At 33.0% G+C, this 20,058-nt stretch overlaps 1 protein-coding gene across 1 annotated transcript; it reads right to left on the bottom strand.

Annotated features, from left to right (window-relative positions):
* Positions 1-13,614: 13,614 nt before the first annotated feature.
* LOC138396753 (NKG2-C type II integral membrane protein-like) lies at positions 13,615-17,834 on the bottom strand. Its single transcript, XM_069490404.1, has 6 exons — positions 17,651-17,834; positions 17,165-17,269; positions 16,984-17,034; positions 16,321-16,472; positions 14,579-14,679; positions 13,615-13,726 (listed from the first exon to the last, which is right to left on the bottom strand). The coding sequence occupies exons 1-6, from the start codon at positions 17,832-17,834 to the stop codon at positions 13,615-13,617; spliced, it is 705 nt and encodes a 234-aa protein (XP_069346505.1).
* Positions 17,835-20,058: the final 2,224 nt, after the last annotated feature.

The following is a 20,058-nucleotide window of genomic DNA, read 5'->3' on the forward strand; positions in this document are numbered from 1 at the left end:
TCATCTTCCTATATTGTTCCCTGTATATATAGGTGAATTTGGAGGACGTGAACTAAGCTTATTTTGTCAAGTAATTCACGTTTTAGTGTAGTCATATATATATAATATATATAACTTAGACATATTTTAATGCACTTCTTTAGATATTTAAAAATTGGGATAAAATCATAAGGTTTTTCTCAATGAAATGTATTATAAAACATTTCTATTATATTTTCCCATTCCCAAGGTATGAGGTGCATATGTGTGCATGGGACACTCCAACATTGGCAGAGAGAAGACATTTCAGTCTCTCCTTCCCCTAGGACACTATAAAACTTTCATCTGGTTGTAAATGCAGGTATAGTTAAAGACCATCTTGACAAAACTTGATAGTTTTTTTTCCAAAATTTCTTCAAAATAACATGGGGGGATGAGACTGGGGTTCTTGACCAATATGAATCAGAATAGTAATTGCAACTTGATTTCACTAATGAAAATGCATAATCAGTGAAAAATTGCTCTTATTTATTTTTTATATATGACATGAATTGAACTTGTCAAAACCTTCTTTAAAATACAAATAGATGTCTTTAATATATGATTAAATTTGATAATCATATTATATTTTTATGCCTGGCTAAAATTACTTTATTGAAGCACTGGAGTTTTGATGAATGAAAAGAGGACAATGTTTTAGATCTTGAGTACTCTTGGAAGTCAGATTTTGTTGAATATTTGGAAAGAAAGATATGAAAAAATACATATAGCAATAATTTAATATGGTTAGGCTTTACTTTAAGGGTCATTTGGCATTATATCACTTATTCCTCAGAGCATCCTATTAGGTAGCCACAATTATAGTCATCATGATACAGGTGATTGAACTAAAGCATAATATTTTTGTAAAAATAACTAAGATTCAGTAATTATAGGTCAGAATGTGCTATCCAAATCCTTTTGCAAGTAGTATTCAAATAATCCTCAAGTCACCCTATATATAAAATATTCTTTCTCTGTCTTTTACCAGGGAGGAAACTGAGCCAGAAATGTGTGTTAATAAGTCACATAGCCAATAGGGTACAGCTTGAATTCACACCCAAGTAACCTGGTTCCATTGCCTATATCCTTAAATTTTGTACTGTACTGTGTCTTTCCCCTTTGTACATTGATCAAAGCTGGTGAAAGCATCCTATGTAATACTCTTGAGCACTATACAAGACTACTTTACAAGACTTTTTGAAATGAAAAATAAAAACCTAGGATAGAAAATAAAGAAATTACTGAAGTTATTTTTTCTATTTCTAATATTTTTCTTTTATAAACAAATATCTATCTCATGAAACATGAAGAAAATTTCTATGGCTATTATGGTAGATTAGATTATTTTTCAGTAAATCTATATTGCCTCCCCATAGCCACGGTAAAAGAGTATACTTTGCAGCCAAATGATGATGAGTTTGGCCATGTGACTTTTTTTGACAATATAATGTAATTGGGAAAGTTATAGCATATTAGTTCTGAGCATATCAAGAAGCACATTTTTGTTGTCCGTCTGAGAGGTGCTAATCCTTACTATAAGAAGGTCATGCACAGGTAGCCCACTGTTCTGAGAATAAAAACTTTAAAAATATCTGTGCCAGCGGGATGTGGTTGCTCATGCCTATAATCCTAGCATTTTGTGAGGCAAGGTGGGAGGATCGCTTGAGGCCAGGCGTTTAAGACCAGCCTAGGCAAGAGTGAGATCCTGTCTCTATTAAAAATAGAAAAATTAGCTGGGTGTGGTGGTGTACACCTGTAGTCCCAGATACTCAGAAGGCTGAGGCAGGAGGATTGTTGAGCCCAGGAATTGGAGGTTGCAGTGAGCTATGATGACACCACTGCACTATAGCCCAGGTGACAGAGCAAGACCCTGTTGCAAAAACAAACAAACAAACGAAAAAAAAAAAAAACAAAAAGCAAACCCCTACTCAAAACAAACCAACAGAAAACTGTTATAGTTAATCTACTTTCATAATATAAAACAATCACCATTATTGAAAATGAAGCATGTTTCATAGTCACAGACTTATTTATCCATACCACTACTAAATTTTTAAATAATTCATAAGTGCCTAACAATACAAGTTCAACCTAAAATTGAAAGAGGTGGGCAAGTAAACAATCATGAACAGGTAATCAAACACTTGGCTCTCATAGGTTATCACACAAGCAGACACATCAGTGACCCTAGGAAAGATTTAAACTGGACAATAAACCAACACAAGTGTACACCACACACACTCATATATATAGTCTATACTAATACAGAATATTCATATTTTTAAATATGGAAATTTCCCAAAAGTACACTATATTCTCATACCCAAGTTATTAATATAAAATATACAAACATGCTGGGAATACAGTACCACTAGCTAAACTTGGCCAGCGGATACTTGAAATGTAGGTATTGAAATTTAGTCTTAACTAAAAATCAGTTGCATTTAAAATCACTTTCTCAGTCACACTAGCCACATTTAAACAGAGATGCAGAACACATCCTGCTTCACAAAAATGCTCTAACTACAGTTTACTAAAAGAGAATATAAATAACCAAAACTTTTTTTTTTTTTTTTTTTTTTTTGAGACAGAGTCTCGCTTTGTTGCCCGGGCTAGAGTGAGTGCCGTGGCATCAGCTTAGCTCACAGCAACCTCAGACTCCTGGGCTTAAGCGATCCTACTGCCTCAGCCTCCCGAGTAGCTGGGACTACAGGCATGCGCCACCATGCCTGGCTAATTTTTTCTATATATATTTTAGTTGGCCAGATAATTTCTTTCTATTTTTAGTAGAGACGGGGTCTCGCTCTTGCTCAGGCTGGTCTCGAACTCCAGACCTTGAGCGATCCACCCGCCTAGGCCTCCCAGAGTGCTAGGATTACAGGCCTGAGCCACCGCGCCCGGCCAATAACCAAAACTTTGAAAACTTTATATGGTTTTTATTCTGTAATATATTTATAAACAACTTAGAGGCCAAAGGAATTATCAGAAAAAATGTTCTCAATTTTTATAAGAACTATAAAAAAAAAGCAAAAGTCTTTCTTATAACAGTTGATTACCTTAAATGCATATATTACCAAAAAAAGCAGAAAATGGATTATCTCAGCATGCATCAAACAAAAGTAAAAACAGGGAATCCCGCTGCGTCCAGCACAAAAATCCCTGGCCTGGGGGCGGAGTGCTGCGTGAAACTGAAACTTTAGCAGGCCACAGCATATTCGGGTTGTGGACCCCCAAAATGGCAGCCACCCACCTGTGGGGAGCTAGCACCAGGGGCAAGTGCTCAGGAGTTGCCAGATGCTGGTTCATTTGGAGGGCTGAATCAACAGGACACCCACTGTCCCTTGTGTATCACAGTCCTGCAGTCTCAAAAATATTTGCTTTCTACACATCTGATAAAGGGCTGATAACAAGAATCTATATAGAACTTAAGAAAATCAACAAGAAAAAATCAAAAGCCCCGTAAATAAATGGACAAAGGACATGAAACAGAAACTTTTCAAAAGAAGGCAGAATAATGGCCAGCAAACATATAAAATAGTGCTCAACATCTCTAATCATCAGGGAATTGCAAATCAATTCTACAATGAGATATCCCCTAACTCCAGTGAGAACAGCTTTCATCAAAAAGTTCCTAAAGGACAGATGCTGGCATATATGCGGCAAGATAGGAAGACTTATACACTGTTGCCGGGACTACAAACTAGTACAACCTCTATGGAAATTAGTATGGAGATACCTCAAAGAACTAAAAGTAGACCGACCATTTGATCCAGCAATTCCACTATTGGGGGGATTTACCCAAGGAAAAAAAAGTCATTTTATATTAAAAAAGACACTTGCACTCAAATATTTATTTCATTGCATTTATTTGAATTTTAACATTGTACTTGTTTGTTTTAGATTGTTAGAAAAGAGAAGAAAATATTCTAAGGACAATTTGGTCCCTGCATAGCACTTATTATTTTAGTTGGTAAGTAACTGAAGCACTCTTTAATATTACCTAAGGGAGGGATTCAATTATAGCTACATATTAATATCTTTTGTTTCTTCAGTGTTTACCAGAATGTGCCATTTTTGCAGTAGATATCCAATCTGCTGCTAAGCACTTCATTTTTATCTGTATCGATTATTACATAGTCTTATTAAATGTTTAAAAAATATTAAATGTTGCACTATTGTGAAATTCTTTTCAAGATTCTTATCATTGTTAGAATATCATTCTATGACTGCCTGTTCCTCCACAATATTTCCCCAGAACTCCAGAAAATGTATGTGCCACTTTAAGGTCTTCATCTTTTAAACTGGTGTAGTAGATGCACTTAATATTAAGAATATTACCTCACACTTTGTCAGGTACCTTCCAAATATATTTTCAAATTAATCTAATTTTTCTTTTTAGAAATTAATGGTCTCTGTCAGAGTTAGATCTTTACTTTTAAACCATCACAAATTTCCTAACAATATTTACTATAATTTTTGCTTTAAAAAGGCTTTCACATCCTGAATTCAGTTTCCATATTTTCATCAAGGTTTTTCACAGTTGGTATTTCCCATTCAATTTTCACGATTTTTAATATATTTGGCATATAGTGTGAAAGAAATGTAAACTTTTATAATCATTCAAATTATGCAACTGATTTTCATGTAATGAACTGTACTTTCTCACATTATTTGAAATGTCATTTAAGAATCACCATATTTACGATTTATAGATTTATGTTTCATTTTACAAACTAAAAATAAAAGGCCAAAACTCAATTACATAAACATTACTCATTATTATTAATTTTCAAAAACTTTGACCACATTCACATACATCCAATTGAAGTCTAAATCACACTCCTAATTAACTCATAAATAAATTTGTATTTAAGGCATCAAAGTCAAGTGTTGACTTTTTTCAGCCACGTAAAGTTCTTATTTGTTCCTAAACTTTTGGGTAATATAATTAAAAAAGCATTTTATCAACAAAATTAAGATGGTTAGCTGAATCACTAGGAAACTACATGGGATGGAAAATGATACTGTCTGTTGATTTTTTTTTTTATGATGCCCTACATCATGTTATGAACACGTGCAATCAACTGTCAGAAAATGTCTTGATAAGAAGTGTTTCAAGAAGTTTGATGCAGTTTATAATTAGGAGTAAGATAAATATCCTGAGCTGTCATTAAACTAAAAATCTTTTAAAGCTATTTGATAGCCTGTACATGAATGTTAATCCACTGACAATCACCTGCAGCACTGGCTCCCTGGCTTCTCATTTTGGTTCCATCTTCACTTCCCTTCCTTAACTGAAAGATCAAATACGAGTTTTTTAAACATGTTTTTTGTATCTTATGCACTGATTTGCAGTGGAATGAATTTAAATTATTCAATCAGTGATAAAACAAGAACAATAAGTTTTAGCTCCTTTTTTGTTTACATATTAGCACAGATTATCATGAATGTTCCAGAGATTAGAAAAATATGTAGAAGGTAATAAAAGAAATTTAGAGTTTAATGTCATTGAGGCATATTTAATTTGTCCAAAACAAAGAGGAAATTATCTAGGTGCATATGCTCTCTTTTGTCCCCATAAGTTATTAGGTATAACTGTTATACTTAGTCATTACACATACTAAGTATGGGGAACGCAGTGGGAATAGGATAATAATATGAGATAATAAATATAATTTTGACCACCATTTACTCAGTATTTAATGGCAGACAAGTTCTAAACCCTTAGATGATGATGACAGATAGATGACAGAAAATAGGTAGATGAAAAATTGATAGATAATAAATGATAAATAATAGAGGATAAATACATAATAGATGATAGGTACATATGTAAAAGATGATAGATATATAGATAGATGATAGATTACGTAGTATAAATTTTCCCTGGAAAATCATATGCTGAAATATCAAAACTCTGTTTCCATTTTAACTTTAATTTCTCACTAATATTGGTCATTTCTGGAAAATTATGTATATTCTATGTAGTCTAAAACTTTTTCAATTCAAGAGTGTCTACTCCTCATAGCATTAAGGTTTTTTCTATTCCCCACTTCCTGACTGAGATTCCTCATTCTTCAGTATTTTTAGAAAGTGACAGAGAAGATCCCTGAAGTTTTCTCCTTTGTTCAGTCACAAGCAGCTTGTCCAGTCTGATAATCTCTGTTCCTTGTCACCATTCTCCATATGTCTCTGTGAAACAGGTAAATAGAATGGGAAATGAGAGAATGAACTCACTTTTTGGACTTGGACTTGGACTCTCTTTTTGAAATTAATTTTTTTTCTGGTTTTAATGAGTTCACCTTATACTAACCCACAATATACAGACAAGAGACCATATTATTCATGTAGATATACTCAAAGATACTTAAAGGCAGAGGCTAACTATGTAACAATAGGTTATCAAATTCTTGCTTTTGTTTATCTGCAAATAAATTGGCCCAATAGGAAATTTTCTTGGATAATTTGATTGTGTAATAATTTCTTGACATTTATGCATTAAAAATTTTTAATTACTTTCTTTTACTCCATATACCAGTCGAGAAATAATTTTATTTTGTGAGCAGCAACTTTTGTTCTTCTAAGAGAAAAAATGAAAAGTAGAAATGGGGGCAGCATGTATGGGTTAATGAAATAGAAGCAAATAAGACAGTTTGACTCATCTGCAGGATACCATTAAAGGCATAAAGTTACAGCTATGTCTCCAAAAATATTCATTAAATATTACTTTGATTAAACTAATACAAGCAAAAGTCCAATGTCCTTGTCTAATATAACTATTTTGTTATAGCTGTTTCTTTCTTTAAATACTTAAAGAGAAAAAAATATTTTACTGTTTTCACAAGTGTTTTGCAGGTGAAAGATTTAGTCACCTACACTAGCCTGCAAATTACTATTTCCACTTACAAAAGCCTTTTTGTTCACATACTTTAACCTCAATATCTTCTCCTTACCAAAGCCTTAAAACAATTTTATGTCTTGAACTATAATACTTATACTATAGAAAGTGAAATTAAAGACACATAGTTTAGATGTCCACTGACTAGATGGGATAAGTGACCAAAGGATCAACCCATGCTCAGCCCTGTCTCCTTTTCAAGTTATTGCCCCAATCTCTCCTTACAGCTTAACGTCTTGAAAAGAAAAAAGAGTAATCTAAACTTCCTTTCTCCATTTCCTCACTAAATAAGCCATTGCATTCTAATTTTTGCTCTTTCACCAACCCATTACAACTGTTAAAATCAAAGCCACTAATGATGTCTTTGTAGCTAAATCTGACTAACATTCTTTGGCATTAGACATTGACATAGTATTATGTATTACATTTGTAATAAAATTAAATGAGAGGAATCCCTAAAAATGGAATTGTCCAAGTTTCTTATTACAGAAGAAATCAATCTTCATGAATACATAAAATCAACACTGAAACAGAGAAGCAAGAAAAGCAATAGAAAATGCTGATAGGGTTCAACTTTCTAGGTCCATATTTTTCTGTGGCTAAGATGTATCAGACTTTCGTGGTTTGTTTATTTAAGCTTTCCTTCAATTACATCTAATAATCAAGTGTATTTTCAAAGGTTTTCCAATTTTGCCCAATCTAGATTAAATACTGCTTTACTTATAATCAGTAAAGCTTACCTTGCTTGTAAAACAGGTAAAAGGAAAAGAAGAAGTAAAGAAAGAGAAAAGTATATATGCTAATAATAGAATGAAAAAATAAGGGACCAGGGAGGAGTGAAAGACATAGAAAGGGAGGTAGATTAAAGCAGTAAAAGAGGTTAATGTGATTTGTATGAACAGCATACATTTCAATCACCAAAATTTCTACATTGTATCATCATCAATTATAATAAGAATATTTAAAAATGATATGGATTTTTATATCTTATAAGGACATTACATTTTTCCTGCCCATCTAAAACAATAGTGAATACCTACCAAGAACTTACACATACTGCGGCATTTTGAATCATTCTTCTAATGCTTCAAACATGTGGTCCTATTTCATCTTCAAACAGCTGTGAGTTACAGCTATTATCATCCTAATCTTATGAATTAGGTAACAGACTCACAGATATAGAACAACTTGCAGAATGTCAAATATATAAGAAGTGTAATATAAGATATTCAAGTCTAGGTCTGGTGTAATTTCCTTCTTTTTCCTGATTGCTCTGGCTAGGGCTTCCAGCAGTATGTTGCATAGAATTAGTGAAAGTGGGCATCCTTGTCTTCTTCCAGTTCTTAGAGGGAATGCTTTCAACTTTTTCCCATTTAGTATGATGTTGGTTGTGAATTTCTCATATATGGCTATGTTCCTTCTATTCCTAGTTTGTTGAGGGTTTTTATCATGAAAGGGTGCTAGTTTTTGTCTAATGCTTTTTCTGCATGTATTGAGATAATCATATGGTCTTTGTTTTTGCTCCTGTTTATGTGGTGAATCACATTGATTGATTTGTGAATGTTGAATCATCCTTTCATCCCAGGAATGGAGCCCACTCTGTCCTGGTGGATTATTTTTTGATGTGCTGTTGAATTCAGTTTGCTAGTATTTAAATGAGGACTTTTGCATCTATGTTTATAAGGAATATTGGTCTGTAGTTTTATTTTTTTTGTTGTGCCCTTTCCTTGCTTTGGTATCAAGGTGACAACTGGCTTCATACACAGAGAAAATAGACAACCTACACAATGGGAAAAATATTCACAAGCTACACATCCAATAAAGGATTAATATCGAGAATTTACAAAGAACTCATGCAAATCAACAAGAAAGGAAGCAAATATCCCTATTAAAAATGGACAAAAACAGGAAAAGAAGCTTCTCAAGAGTAGAAAGACAAAGGGCCAATAAACATTAAAAATGCTTAACATCACTAATAATCAGGGAAATGCATATTAAAACCACAATGAGATATCACCTTACCCCAGTTACAATATTTTAGTAAAAAGTTCAAAAACAGCAGATGATGATGTGGATGCAGAGAGAAAAGAACCCTTATGTACTTTTGGTGGGACTGCAAATTAGTACAACCTCTATGGAAAACAGTAGGGAGATTCTTGAAAGAACTACAAGTAGACTTACTATTCAATCTAGCAATCCCACTATTGGGTATTTACTCAAAGGAAAGAAGACTTTTCATCAAAAAGACACCTACACTTGAATGTTTATTGCAGCACAGTTCACAATTGCAAAGATGTGGAATCAACCCAAGTGCCCATCAATTCATGCGTGGATTAATAAAACGTGGTATATATACACACACCAAGGAAGACTACTCAACCACAAAACAGATGAATTAATACTGTTTGCAAATATGTTGACAAATCTGGAGACCATTCTCCTATGTGAAGACTCTCAAGAATGGAAAAGCAAACACCACATGTAATCACTATTTAATAACTAACTGATAAGCACAATGTGCATACAGGGAAGTGAAACTCAGTTGAAATCAATGAGGGAGGAGGGGACATAGAGGAGGGGCAAAAACCTACGTAATGGATACAATTAACTCTACTTGGGTTATGGGCATGCCTGAAACTCAAGCATTACAAAAGTGAGCCATGTAGTTTAAAATGTTGGTAAATCCCTTAATATTTTGAAATATAAAAAATGAAGATAGCCAAAAGCCAAGAAATATATGAAAAAATGTTCATCACCTTTAATCCTCAGGGAAATGCAAATTAAAATTACAAGGAGATACCACCTGACCCCTGTCAGAATGGCCATTATTAAAAAGCAAGAAAAAATAAAAGTTAGAAGCTGGCTTGCATGAAGAGAGAATGGGATGCTTATATATAATTGGTGGGACTGCAAATTAGTATAACCTCTATGGAAAACACTATGGAGAATCTTCAAATAAATTAATGTAAAAAGAAGCCATTTTATATAAAGACATCTGTATGCTAATGTTTACTGCAGCACAATTCACAACTGCAAAGATGTGGAATTAACCAAGGTGCCTATCAATGCACAAGTGAATAAAGAAGTTATGCTGTATATATACGCCATGGAGTAATGGAGTATTACTCAGTCATAAAAAATCAATGAAATAATGTCTTTTGCACCAACTTAATTGGAACTGGAGACTATTATCCTAAGTGAAGTATCTCAGAAATGGAAAACCAAACACCATATGTTCACATTAATAAGTTGGAGCTAAAGGACGGACACACACAGGCACAAAGAGATATGAAGGTCATTGGAAACCAGAAAAGGGGAGGATGGGGGACTGAGGAATAAATACATACCTATTTGGTACAGTGAACATTATTCTGGTTATAGGCATACCAAAAGGCCTGACTTAACAATAAAGCAAGGTATCCATGTAACAAAAGCATTTGTATCCCCTTAATATTTAGAAATTTAAAAAATTAAAGAAAACAATGAAAACATATACCATGCAACACAATCAGGTAGAAAACTGCTATAGTTAATGTAGTGTCATGATATAAGGCAAGAATCATTACTGGAAATGCAGTTTAATACTGATTGATTTATTTTTAAAACCATTAATTATATTCTTTTAGAATACATATGTACCTAATGATACTATTTCAACACAGAATTGAAAGAAGTGATTGAATAAAAAAATCATAAACATATAACAAACAATTATGCCTCACTGCTTATTACATAGGTACAGCAGTGAACCTATAGAAAGATGTAAACTAGACAATTAACCATTATAAACATACACACACACACACACACACACACACACACTCTCCCACATTGACTACACTAATACAGAACACTCAAACATTTTTAAGTTCTCATGGGAATTTTCCAAGAATATGCTATAATCACATATTTCCAAGTATATTAACATAAAATACAGAACTGTGCTCCCAATATAGTGCCAGTAGCCAAGCTTGGCCAGCAACACTTGAAATGTAGCTTTTCAATTTTAATAATAATTAATGAAAATTAAATAACACTTAAAATCAGTTCCTCCATCACACCAGCCACATTGGAACAGACATGTAGAACATTTTTAGCTTCACAAAAAATAGTCTAACTATGGCTTACTTAAATAAAAGTCAATAAGCAAAATTTGAAAATCTACATGATTTTTAATTCTGTCATATATTGCTAAAGCAAGTAAGAGCTAAAGAAATTACCACAATGGATAGTCACAATTTTCATATGAGTTACAACTAAAACACAGCAGAGGTCTTTTTTGTGAAAAATTGGTGACCTTAAATACATATACTAAAAAAATGAAATCAGAAATGGAATTATCTGAGCATGTATCAAGAGAAAATAAAAAGAGAAAAGCTGAAATTAAATTACATTAAATTAAATACAAGTGAAGTAAAAGAAAGAAAACAACAAATAGTATAAAATCATGAGGTACAATTAATAGAGAGGATCAACCAAGGAAAAGATGTTTTCATTGAAAACACTAATAAAATTGATAAAAGATTAATTATTTAAGAAAGAACAGAGAAGGCACAAACATTTCATTTCTAGAGTAAATGTGTGAATATCTTATGCATATTACAGATATCAAACAAGTAATGAAACCACATCATAAATACAATTTAGTATTCATGTAAAATAAAAAATTCCTTAATTATGCAAATAACAAAAATGTAGTAAAGCAATGCAAACCTGAGTAAACCCTACATGTATTAAACAAATTGAGTTTGTTATATAAACATTCCTACCAATATATTCTACAAACTCAGATAACATCACTAATGAATAATAATATTTCTAGATAAAAATGTACACTCACACAAAGGCTTCCAGGTTATCAATATAGGAATGCTTCCCAGTATAGCCTTGATAGCAAGACTTTTCAGGTATGTAGCAATGAATAAAAACATAATACTAATAGAATCTCCTTGTGCACATGGATGAAGAAATAAATCTTACTCTAAATATAATATATACACTGATTTTTAAAAAAGTGGTAATACTAATGACCAGTATGATTTTATCTCATAAACACAAGACTGGTTTAACATAAAAAAGAAACACAAATAATGTCATTTATAAACATCATTTAGAGAAAATATATATTATTTCAACTGGTGCAAAAATATTAAAAAGGTAACCTTGATCCAAAGCAAAATTTATTAGAAAAATGGGATATTATAAAACTGCTTGAATATGAGAAAGTTATGATAAAAAGCTTCACAAATGTCAATGAAATGTTGAAATTGTCTCATCAAAAACAGGAAATAATACATAGAACCATTATTGTATTTTCTCTTCATCATTGAAAATAAAAACCTAGACAGTATGAGTGGATTAATAAAATGTGGTATATGTATACCATGGAATACTATTCAATTATAAAAAACGACGGTGATTTAGCACCTCTCATATTTTCCTGGATAGAGCTTGAGCCCATCCTCCAAAGTGAGGTATCACAAGAATGGAAGAATAGGCACCACATGTACTCGCCATCAAATTGACACTGACTGATCAACACTAAGGTGCTCACACAGTAGTAATATTCTTTGGAGGTTGGGGGGGTTAGGGCTGGGTCAACTCACAAGTAATGGAAGCGGTGAGCATTGTAGAGGGGGAAGGGCACACCTTAAATCATGATTAGGATGTGGCACAGTCATAACATGTAACCAAAATCTTTGTACCCCCATAATTTCCTGAAATAGAAAAAAAGAAAAAAAAAACCTACACAGTGAAAATGAATCAAGAAAAAAATGTATGGCACCTAGATAAAAGATAAACTGTGATTGTTAAAATCGTAGTTTATGTAGAAAATCCAGGATATCCTATACTTGGGGTAGAATTAATATATAAAATCAATGAAGTATTAATAACTTGATATAAGATCAACATGCAAACCTCAACTGTATTTCTGTTTACAGCAACAAAATAACCAAAGGAAATTTTAAAATAAGGATGCTATTTACAAAGCATAAGTGTGAAATATCTGTATTTCTGTATGACTTCAATACCAAAAAATACTAACTATGATAGAAATTAAAGAAAACCTAATACATTGTGGGACATAGCACTATATTGATTGGAAAAGTCAATTTTATAAAGAGATCTAATCTTTATATATAACTTTAGAGATTAATGCAGTACCAAACATAATCACAGGAGAGTTATTTTCAAATATCTTTTATAGATATGTCATGTAGATTGATTATATTTCTTCCATTTAAAGTGTATAAATCACTACATTTTATTATTTTTACATAGTTACAACCAAAACCACTTCCAAAATTTAGAAAATTTTCATCACCCCAAAAAGAAAAAAAATGTAGCAATTAGTGGTTTCTTCCTATTGCAAACCCCTTAGATTTTGGCAACCACTATTCCACTTTCTGTCTCTATGGGTTTGCTTATTCTTGATATCTTATATAAACAGATCCATATAACATGCAACTTTTAGAAAGGTTAAATGCCACAAACACAATGCTGTGCAAAAAAGAGCCAGACACAAAGGCAATGATATCCTATTCTTTGTGTATTATATTACAAATACCATTTTTGAAAATATTTTTATTATTAAAACAAACTACAGTTCATCTTGACTTATGTAATCATAATATTATTTGCATTTCACAAAATATAAAATTACCTGGCCGATTCCAAACTCAGGTGCTTTACTTCTAAAATTTGTGCTTACAAATATATGGTTTTGAAGATCCGCATTCATCTGATTGAAGTCTATATTTGTATAGCATAGCACAGTTACGTTTAGCATATTCTGTTTCTGTTATACTGTAATGGAGAAAAATCCATACTTCTGTTATATTTTAAGGGGACAATCCATGAAATAAGAGCATTTTCCATGTACTTTAAGAAAAGAATTATATGAAAATGGTTAATACATTTTAATGTGACATTAATGGGTTGCTTATTGTGAAAACTGAACCCAGTAGTCTCCCATATCTATAGGGGATGTGTTTCAAGACCACCAGCGGATGCCTGAAACCACCTATTATACTGAACCCTATTATATACTATGTTTATTCTATTTATACACACCTGTGATAATATTTAAATTACAAATTAGGTACAAGAAGAGATTAACAACAACAACTAATGATACAAAGGAGTAAATATAACAATATGCCAGCATCACTACCCTTGGACTTTTGCCCCATTAAGTAAAATAAGAGGCACTTGAACCCAAGCACCCTGATCCTATGACAATTGGTCTGATCACCAGAAAGCCACCAAGTGACTAATGGGTGGGTCACCTGTACAGTGTGGACCTGCTGGTCAAAGAGATCATTCAGATCCCAGGCAAGACAGAGTGGGAACGATGTGAAATTCCATCACACTATTCAGAACAATGAGAAATTTATTGCTCATAAAGTGCTTTATTCTGGAATTTTCATTTCAAAATTTTCTGGCCATGTTTGACTGCAGTTACCTCAAACTACAGAAAGTGAAACCACAAGTAAGGAGGGACTACTGCGGTCCATTGTTTAACATTTATAGCAACATTTCACTAACTTCCAACATCTTTTTAATGTCTATAATTCAACTTAAACTTACTTATATTATTCCTCTGAAGTTTTCCTTTTTGTTTTTTTCTACTATACAGCACCATTCAAAAAATCTTACTTAAGTTGGAAAGTTGAGCCACGTAATGACACCCATGGATGACCACGGCTTTTACGGGAGACTCCAATCCATGACAGAAGTGACAGGGAGCCCAGAAATTTCTATAAGAATAAAAATATTTTACATTTAAATAATTGTCAAAGAGTTTACAAATTTTTACGAGTGTAAATAATATGTTCTTTCATTAGATCTATAATTTTCAAAACGAAATTAATGTTTTAAGCAATATTAGAGTTGAAATCCACTTTTTATATTGCTAAAAACTTTCACAGATATATGTAATTATTCCTTAAAATGAACTCTTAAACATTTATACTTTTTAGTTTCATTGTTATTCTTATGTTAATGAGGAAAATTATGACCCATGTAATTTAATAGTAACCCATGTTGGCAAAACAAATATAGCGTGAATTTAAATAAATTTCCAGATAGTGTACATACATTTCTCCTGTTGCTAATATTGAATCAATGTATATTTCTATTACATTTCTCAGAGTTTGGGGTTTAGATGGGAATTGATAGGGGTGTCATTGAGGAAATAAACGACATATAAGCCAAAAATGCAGTTTTCTGGCCACCAAACCATTTGTTAACTAGCTAAGCCCCAGTTTTTTCTGTGTCTGTGTTAGTGGAACACCAATGGTCCAAAACAGGTGCAACTCCATACTAAATACAACTATAACCTCTGGACCTCATGAAAGACACAAGCAAAGGAGATTCTGAAAGGAGGAAGGGAAAGGTGGAGTGGTTTGGGCCCCCAGGATCAGGGATCGACACAGTGACATCTTAAGTCCCCCACCTAACAGAAGAAAGTGACCTAGGCCTGCTATTCCCGGCATCCAACCTGGCAATGAGAGGTGCCTCAGGTAAGCTTATTCCCCCTCTGTATTGAGAGGGAGTCCTGCCAGCAACACCTGCAAGGCTGGCACCACCACCAAGGGGGAATCTCTCAGGAGACCTGCTAACAGGAAGTAGCCAGAGGAAGAGCTTGTGCTCCCCACCAAGAGACACCAGGGTAGGTACAGCTGAGGAGGAACCAGCAAAGGAATCCCATTACCACAAGTGCTCCATCCGGGAAGTCTCTGTGTCCCTGAGGGCATAAGACTCACGTCACCCCTCCAGAGACACCACATAGAAAGGATTTTAATATGTTATATGTACACAATGCAGTAGTGAATAACAAACTCTGGCTCACTGCATTAATATGGATGAATTGTACAAGTATCACACAGGAGTGAAAGGAGACAGACATAAAAGTACATACTATATGATTCCACTTATGAACATTCAAAAACTGGTAAAGTTTATTTGTAATATTAAAAGGACAGTGGTTTGAGGAGTAGAAAGGAGCAGTGATGAGGGCATGCACAGGGGCAGGGCTGCTGGGGCTGGAAACTCCTATTTTGTGATCCGAATTGCACTACAGGAGTCCATTCACTTTGTGATAAATCTGCACCATCATGATGTGCTTATATCTAGTACTATTAAATAGCAAAATTTAATTTAGGGTAAAAGCATTTGTAGAAGCATGGTTTTCCACGAACAGCAAGAATTAGCAATAATTGGAAATGCATTAGCAGTGTATAAATAGAAACAAACTATTGTGAAGTCACACAACAGAATAATATACAGACTTGGAAATATTTAAAAGAAAATACATAAAAGAATAGGATAAATTCTACAAATATAATATTGACTGCAATAAGCTTCTAAGAAAGGTTTTGAAACACTTAACATCTTACCATTTCTTCTTCATTCTCTGTATAAAACAGATTAGAGTTGTTAGAAGCACAGGCCGTCACACTCTCATCCCAAGTTTTGAATTCCTTACTAATGTAATAACAATTGGTGGAATATGTGAACCACTCCTCTGGACAACGGCCACAGTGATATGCTGAGGAAAGACTCTGAATTATCCAGAAAGAACATGAATTTTTTAAAACAAAAATCAATCTATGTATTTGTAAATGTATAAACTTATATGCACGTAACATATCTGTGCATCCAGAGAGCTGCTACATGTAGAAAACATACTCTTGATCATACACGCATGCACTAAAAATGGCAAGTCTCTGCTTTCCTAATTATGTTCCCAAGTAAAGGAAAACATCACACAAAATCCACCCTACACATGTCTGAGAAATCACTGAACAAAACACTTTTTTTAGAACAGCAGAACTATTTAATTCTGATCATATAACAGCAGTAGTTAAATTTGAGTAAAATGGCAAAAAGAGGGTATGGTGATTTTAATGAGCATTTTTACTTATTGTTGAAGAAAAGGGAATGTCCTCCTACAATCTTTCTTTATGAACATTTATTGTCCAATATTCTAATTTAGTCTCCCCCAAAAAATCTATTATATTTTTGCACAGATTAGGAAAGAGATAATATATAAAATGTACCTTTATGTGCTATAGTCTGGAAAGAATTGTTCAGCTTCTGTGTTAATGTAACTGGAAAAAATTGAAATAATCCTTATTAAATAATATCTAAATATTCTATTTCCTATTCTTATGAAATGCTTAGAGGCTTTCCATCATTAAGGTGAAAAGTTCTATTGTAACCATTCAAAAATATACTTACAGGGAATGTGAGCTATTAATACCATTTTTAACACGGAGCCCACTAGGACAATGCAAATGATGGCCAGGATCTCAGCAGTGAGCTTCTCTGGAGGTAACAGTGAAACTGCAGAGAGAGAAACAGAAACACTGAGAAAGGAGAGATGGAGACAGTTGATTAGAAGGTTTACATACAAGAGAACCCACACGTACAGGGAATCAAAGGGATAAATTCTTGTCTCTAAACCCACATCTACCGTGGTCATCTTTCTCTCAAAATACATTGTTGCATATTCAGTAAATATAATGCCCCATGATTTGTTGATGAAGGCCTACAAGTTTAATAATGCCTGAATAAAATAAGCCTTCAGATTCATATTAGAGTACCATATCCAAACTTTGAGCTCTCATCCTCACAAATGGAAAATATTCCCTTATCTTTCCCACAACTCTTCACCAAAACAGTATATCCCAGGACAGTTACATTGAGGATCTAGTAAATGCTTACATTTGTAGTAGCAGGTCTCCTTCCCTTGGAGATCTGGAGTAGCATTATGGAGGTTTAATTCCACTTGGGTTATTTCCTGTTCAGTTACAGAAATGGAGTTTTTCCTGCCCTTAGATTTTGTTTGCTGCCTCTTTGGGTCCTTGGCCAGATTCATTCCTGAGTAGGTTGGTCTTTGCTTCTTCATCTCTGCAGCTGTGTGATTCATAGACTGTGCTCTGTGATAACTGTACTTAAGAAGTTAATAAACGATTTACTTAATGATAAGATCCCTGGTGTAGTCAGACTGGGGTATATTGGGTGGGGACTGAGTAACAATGTTCATTTTGCAGGTGAGCAATGTAAAAGTCTGATGGTAATTTCCTTAAAGCTTTATACAAAGTCTTGTAATTGAACAGGTAATTTTCAAAAAACATATTCTACATTTGACATAACATTATTAGTTGGAGAAATAAAAAATGATAAACTAGTGAGGAATAGAAGCTCATAAATATAAATATCTTTATTAAAGTAAGATCCTGCAGAAACTTTTTAACATCATTTAGAATATGCGTGTTAAATTATTAAAATTCTGTATTGGAAATAATGCACTAATTCTAAGACACTTTTACAATTCATTAATCATGAATAATTGAGTGCTATGAGATGGAGAAGTAGTAATATTAGCACATATAGTAATTTCTTTTACAAAAGTACTTTTAGTTAATGATTGACACTTATATTTAAACTTTAAAAAAGACCCCATGGTGTCAAAATCGTAAGGCACTTTTGTTCTGTAAATAAGTATGATAATTTAGATAATCTAATCGGATAATATAGTCCATGAGCTCCGCAGTCACTGAGATCTAGAATTACATTTGGCATTGAAATTTATAATGTGCAATCCTAGAAAGTTACCTAGTGTCTAGTAACACAGATCACTAATCTAGAATGGAAAAAAAAATTTATAAAGTATAATGTATGTAAAACACTTAACACATACATGGCAATTATAAGCTATCAAAATATTAGTATTTTAATTATTTTTGTTGCTCCCTTATTATATCTGGTTCACATTAGAGCATGTAAAATAACTCATAAGATAGGAGTCTCTTATATCATCTTTTTGTTGCAATGTTTTGCTCAAATATTTTTTAAGTCTTTCAACTATTTATAATTAAGTTTAGATTCACATTTTGTTAGTTATCTCATTCTTATTTTACCAGCCTGCATTTAGTCTAAAAACATAAATGGGAAATTACATTTGACATATATTATTTGAAGTATTTATTTTAAACATCCATTTCTAAAGGCTGAGCTAAGTAGAAAATATTATTAGATGTGTACTGATTATAAAATCCAAAATTAATTGTCATGATTGTTATGGGTTTCACTTTAAATGGTATTGATTAACAAACCTAATCTCATGAGGATAAGTTCTTGATTAATTCTCCACTGGCAATAATTTGAGTATTTGAGAAAATCCTTCAACATATTTTATACTTTAGGCTTTTTTTTCACCCTCAATTATTCAAGTAAAAACATCAATGTTCTACTCTGATATTATCCTAGTATTTATAATTTCTCACTAAGTGAAATGGGCTAGTAGACATAGAGGAAAATAGCACATACCTTCTGTCCCCAGAATGTCCTGTAGCCTTTAGTGGAGAGTCCGGGTTACTCCTGATAAGAAAGGAGAAATGTCTGTGATCTTCGCAGGGTGCCCTGTGAAGGCTCAAAGAGAGGCAAGAGTGGAGAAGGTAGATTTCTCATCAATGTGTCACTTCAGGGTCTGAACAGGAAATTCTCACACTTGGGCTATATTGAAGTCAGTTGATCTCATCACACACCTCCAGAATATAGGAGACTTTGGGCTCCCAGTGTTATTTAGTTTGTCCATTTTCAAGTGCCTCTAGAAATTATTTTCATATTCGACAATATAGAGGCTTCACTATCCATGCGGTTAAGTTTCTCCATCTCAATCACAAACACTAAAATCTTAGGCCTTGTTAACAGTATCTTAAGTGTTTATGTTCTACATTTAGACAAGGTCGCTAAAACTTGGCATTGCATACTTTTCTTTACACTCTTATTAACATAATTGCTATTATAAAGAGAAACAACTTTAAATCATAATCACATTATTAGTAGGAATTTAATGTATTTGTCACTAATTATTCTAAGGAATTGCTACATTTTCAACATTATTGTAATCAATATGACATCAATTCCCAAACTTAAATTTCCAAACTTATCTTCTTGATTTCTCTTAGTATCTAAAATTCTCACATTCAGTTTTATACTTTATAAACAAGTTAATCAGATTTATCTGAAAAACTAAATGTCTCTGGGAAGGATAATACATTAAACAATACTGAACAATATCATCATGCCAGAAATTGAAATATTGAATAACTAGTCAGTATTGTTGA

The sequence above is a fragment of the Eulemur rufifrons genome, chromosome 16 (assembly GCF_041146395.1).
Source record: "Eulemur rufifrons isolate Redbay chromosome 16, OSU_ERuf_1, whole genome shotgun sequence".
Lineage (NCBI taxonomy): Eukaryota > Metazoa > Chordata > Mammalia > Primates > Lemuridae > Eulemur > Eulemur rufifrons.

Bases quoted from the DNA above. Each gene is read 5' to 3' on its own strand.
- LOC138396753 (XM_069490404.1), bottom strand. From the start codon at position 17,834: ATGAAGAAGCAAAGACCAACCTACTCAGGAATGAATCTGGCCAAGGAC. The intron at 17,035-17,164 runs GTAAGTATATTT...AATTTTTTCCAG, and splicing joins ATTAATAGCTCACATTCCCT to TTACATTAACACAGAAGCTG. The intron at 16,473-16,983 runs GTACATTTTATA...GTCTTTCCTCAG, and splicing joins CCAGACTATAGCACATAAAG to CATATCACTGTGGCCGTTGT.